The sequence below is a fragment of the Nicotiana attenuata genome, unplaced genomic scaffold, assembly GCF_001879085.1.
Source record: "Nicotiana attenuata strain UT unplaced genomic scaffold, NIATTr2, whole genome shotgun sequence".
Lineage (NCBI taxonomy): Eukaryota > Viridiplantae > Streptophyta > Magnoliopsida > Solanales > Solanaceae > Nicotiana > Nicotiana attenuata.
In genome coordinates this window covers 931,194-935,073 of record NW_017670242.1, presented here as the reverse complement: position 1 = coordinate 935,073, position 3,880 = coordinate 931,194, and the positions used below count along the sequence as shown (strand labels likewise).

General features: G+C 41.8%; 1 protein-coding gene across 1 annotated transcript; it reads left to right on the top strand.

Moving 5' to 3' along the window:
• The first annotated feature begins 1,635 nt into the window (after window positions 1–1,635).
• On the top strand, window positions 1,636–3,041 carry LOC109236527. Its single transcript, XM_019402717.1, has 3 exons — window positions 1,636–1,797; window positions 1,879–2,634; window positions 2,937–3,041. The coding sequence occupies exons 1-3, from the start codon at window positions 1,636–1,638 to the stop codon at window positions 3,039–3,041; spliced, it is 1,023 nt and encodes a 340-aa protein (XP_019258262.1).
• Window positions 3,042–3,880: the final 839 nt, after the last annotated feature.

The window sequence follows — 3,880 nt, the reverse complement described above, 5'->3', positions numbered from 1 at the left end:
TATATCCCATTTATGGGGACACAACGTTGGTTTCCTTATCAAATTAATTACACTCTCATAACAAAATAGTTTTCTTGATAATTCACAATTACAACATTCTTTGTTTAAGCTAACAGAGTAGAATTACGGCTTACATCAAGTTTCACACTACTCAAGTAATCTTGTCACACCTATTTCCTGTGGGATTCGACCCAACCTTGTTGGGTTATTATATTTGACACCGACCGCCTTACACCATTTATTTAAGTGTAATTTGAGCTTATAAAATTTTAACGCCGTTGCCGGAGAATATGGTTTTGAAATCACTAATTAGTCTGTGCTTTACTTTACGTCTTCTTCTATTCCATCACACCTTGCTTGCTTTTCTTGGTGTCACTAGGTAAATATGGGCGAGTCGGAAGAAGAGAATATTTTTGCAGATATAGATGAGTATATTAGATACAAATGCCATTGTCCCACCAAGAGTTTATGCTACTACCTTCAAGGTGGAACACAGTCTAATCCTAATGCTCAAAGCAGAGGGTTTTTTTTTGAAACTCCACGAATGATGATCCGACACAACATCTCAGAATTTTTTTGGGTGTGTGTGCGATGCACAAGGAGAATCACGTCTCGGATGATGCCTTGAGGTTGAGGGTGTTCAATTACTCTCTAACTGGAGAGGCAAGGTAATGGATCCCAAATCTACCGCCTAATTCCATTCATACTTGGCCCGAACTTGTCCTAGCTTTCCTAGCAAAGTGGTTTCTGCAGAGCAAGAAGTCCGAGCTCCAGGATAAAATTTTCTTTTTCAAGCAATTATCGGGAGAGCATCCACATAAGGCATGGTATCGGTTCAAGCTATATTTGGCGAGGTCACTGAATCATGGTTTTTTGAATAATATCTTGTTGGAAATTTTTTACATAGGCTTGGATCCTATGAATCAATCCATAGCCAAAAATGCAGCTAATGGATCCTTTATGGATAAAATATTTGCAAGGGTCACACAAATCCTTGACAAGATGGTAGAACATAACCTAGCTTGGCACTCAGCAAACACCACGGGTGAAATTGCATATGGTACTCCTTCCTTGACAAACATGCTTAAGGAGAACCAAGAAAGAGATCAAGTGATTGCCGGGCTTGCCACCAATATCAATATGTTGACGAAGATGTTCACTGAAAGCCAAACAAAAAAGGTGAATGTGGTGGAAGATGTTCAACCCATGTCAAATGAGGATTACAAGGAAGCAAATTATGTCAAAAACTCTCAAGGAGGTTATCAAAGGCAACCCTGCCAAGGTTTAGGACAACAAAACCAATGGAGGCCTAACCCGCAAGGGCAAGGCAACCAATAGTGGTGAAATGACCAAGGTAGTTCAAATCAAGGAAATTGGAGTAACAACAACAATAAGTTTTCAAATCAGAGTTCCAACCCCTATGTTTAACCAAAGGGGCAATATTCAAACTCTCCACATTGGAAAGAAAGTTCTTCGAGTGAGTCCAAGTTGGAAAACATGCTTGAACGAGTATTGCAAAATCAAGATAGATCTGACACTTCAAGTAAGAACATAACCGAGCTTGTGGCTCTCATACCGCATCTATTCAAAAGTTGGAGATGCAAATGAGAGATCTCTCAAGAGAGCAAAAATTCGATGCAAAAAGGCACACTCCTAAGTGACAGAATTGCAAACCCAAAAGGTAGCGGGAGTGGCCCAACTTCTCATTGTATGGCAATCACAACGCAAAGTGGGAAACTACTTCAAGGAGAGAATGAACAAGTGGTTGAAGTGGATGATTCCGAACAAGAAGTCAAGGTACAAGTTGAGGTGCCAATTATTGTTGAAGTTGAAAGACTCCTGAAGAAGGTGAGAACTCAAGAAGTGAACCATGAGTAGGTTAAGGAAAAGGTAATAGAGGCACCAAAAACTCTAGCACCTATTCCTAGGCCTCCGCCTCCTTTCCCTCAAATACTTGCTAGGAGGGTCGATGATAGCAAACTCGAAAAGTTCTATGACATTCTCAAGCAATTATCAGTAAACATTCCATTTGTGGAAGCATTTCAAGAGATGTCGGGTTCTGCTAAGTACTCGAAGGACTTAATCACCAAAAAGAGAACCACCAAGAATGAAGTGGTGAATGTGACTCATCGGGGTAGCTCCATCATTACAACCACGATCCAAAAGAAAAAGGACCCTGGAGCTTCCACCATTCCGTGCACTATTGGGTTGTGCAATTTTGGACGAGCCCTTTGTGATACTGGGGCTAGCATCAACTTAATGCCTCTTGCTATTTACAAGCAAGCGGGGTTAGGTATGCCTAGGCCTAAAAGTATGAGGTCGCAAATCGCCGACTGTTCAATAAAGAGACCGGTGGGAATTGTTGATGATGTTCTTGTGATAGTGGGGAAGTTCCTCCTCCCTGCCGACTTTGTGATCCTTGATTGTGCTGTTGATAAAGAAATCCCTATCATCTTAGGGAGACCATTCCTTGCTACCGGAAGAGCACTCATGGATTCGAAACGAAATGAGATCAAGTTCCGAATTAATGACGAAGAGGTTACCTTTCAAGAGAGTAAAGGTATGAAATTACCGCATGCATACAAAAGTATCTCAATCATTGATGTTGTTGCTGAGGTAGAGGATGCAGTCGAGGTAAAAATGGAAGAATAATGCCTTGGTGAGGCATTGGCGACTATTTTGGTAAATTTTGATGGTGAAGATATGGAAGGATACATGGAATCAGTAAATGCATTGGAAGGCCTTGGGTCCTACACTTATGCACCGAAGAAACTTTCTCTTGACTTAAAGAATAGAGTCACTCCTCCCGCTAAGCCTTCAGTCATCGAGCCCCCACAACATGAGCTCAAGCCACTTCCACCGCACTTAAGGAATAAATTCTTGGCTCTAATGAAACTCTACTTGTAATCATTTCTTCTTTGTTGAATGATGTGCAGGTTGAACAATTGTTGAATACCTTGAGGGAGCACAGGCAGGCCATTGGGTGGACAATAGCAAACATCCGAGGGATTCCAGCTGAGATTTGTGAGCGCAAGATATAATTAGAGCAAGAAAGCAAACCTAGCGTGAAGCATCAAAGAAGGTTACCCTTCCATGCAAGAGGTGGTGAAGAAAGAAATCATAAAATGGTTGGATGTCGGGGTTGTCTACCCCATTGCCGATAGTCCTTGGGTGAGTCCGCTACAATGTGTACCAAAGAAAGGAGGCATGACCGTGATTCAAAACTACCAAAATGAGCTCATCCCAACGAGGATGGTGACCGGGTGGAGAGTTTGCATGGACTACCGGAAGCTCAATAATGCAACTTGCAAAGACCATTTCCCTATGCCTTTTATTGATCAAATGCTAGATCGGCTAGCGAGAAGGTCATTTTATTGCTTCTTGGATGGTTACTCTGGATACAACCAAATCAACATCGCCTTAGAAGATCAAGAGAAGACAACATTCACATGCCCGTATGGGACCTTTGCTTTTAGCCGGATGCCATTTGGGCTATGTAATGCTCCGGCTACCTTTCAACGAAGCATGATGTCAATCTTCTCAAACATGGTAGAGGATTTCTTAGAGGCTTTCATGGATGACTTTTCTTTGGTTGGTGATTCCTTTGAGCATTGCCTTGACAATATTCGGCAAGTGCTCAAAAGATGTGAGGAAACAAACCTTGTGCTCAATTGGGAAAAATGTCACTTTATGGTGGACGAGGGTATTGTTCTGGGCCACAAAATTTCCAAACAAGGCATAGAGGTTGATCGGGCAAAGATCGAGATCATTTCCAAGCTTACTCCTCCCACTTCGGTAAAAGGTGTTCGGAGCTTTTTGGGGAATGATGGTTTTTATAGGCGATTTATCAAAGATTTCTCAAAAATTGCAAGTCCCATGT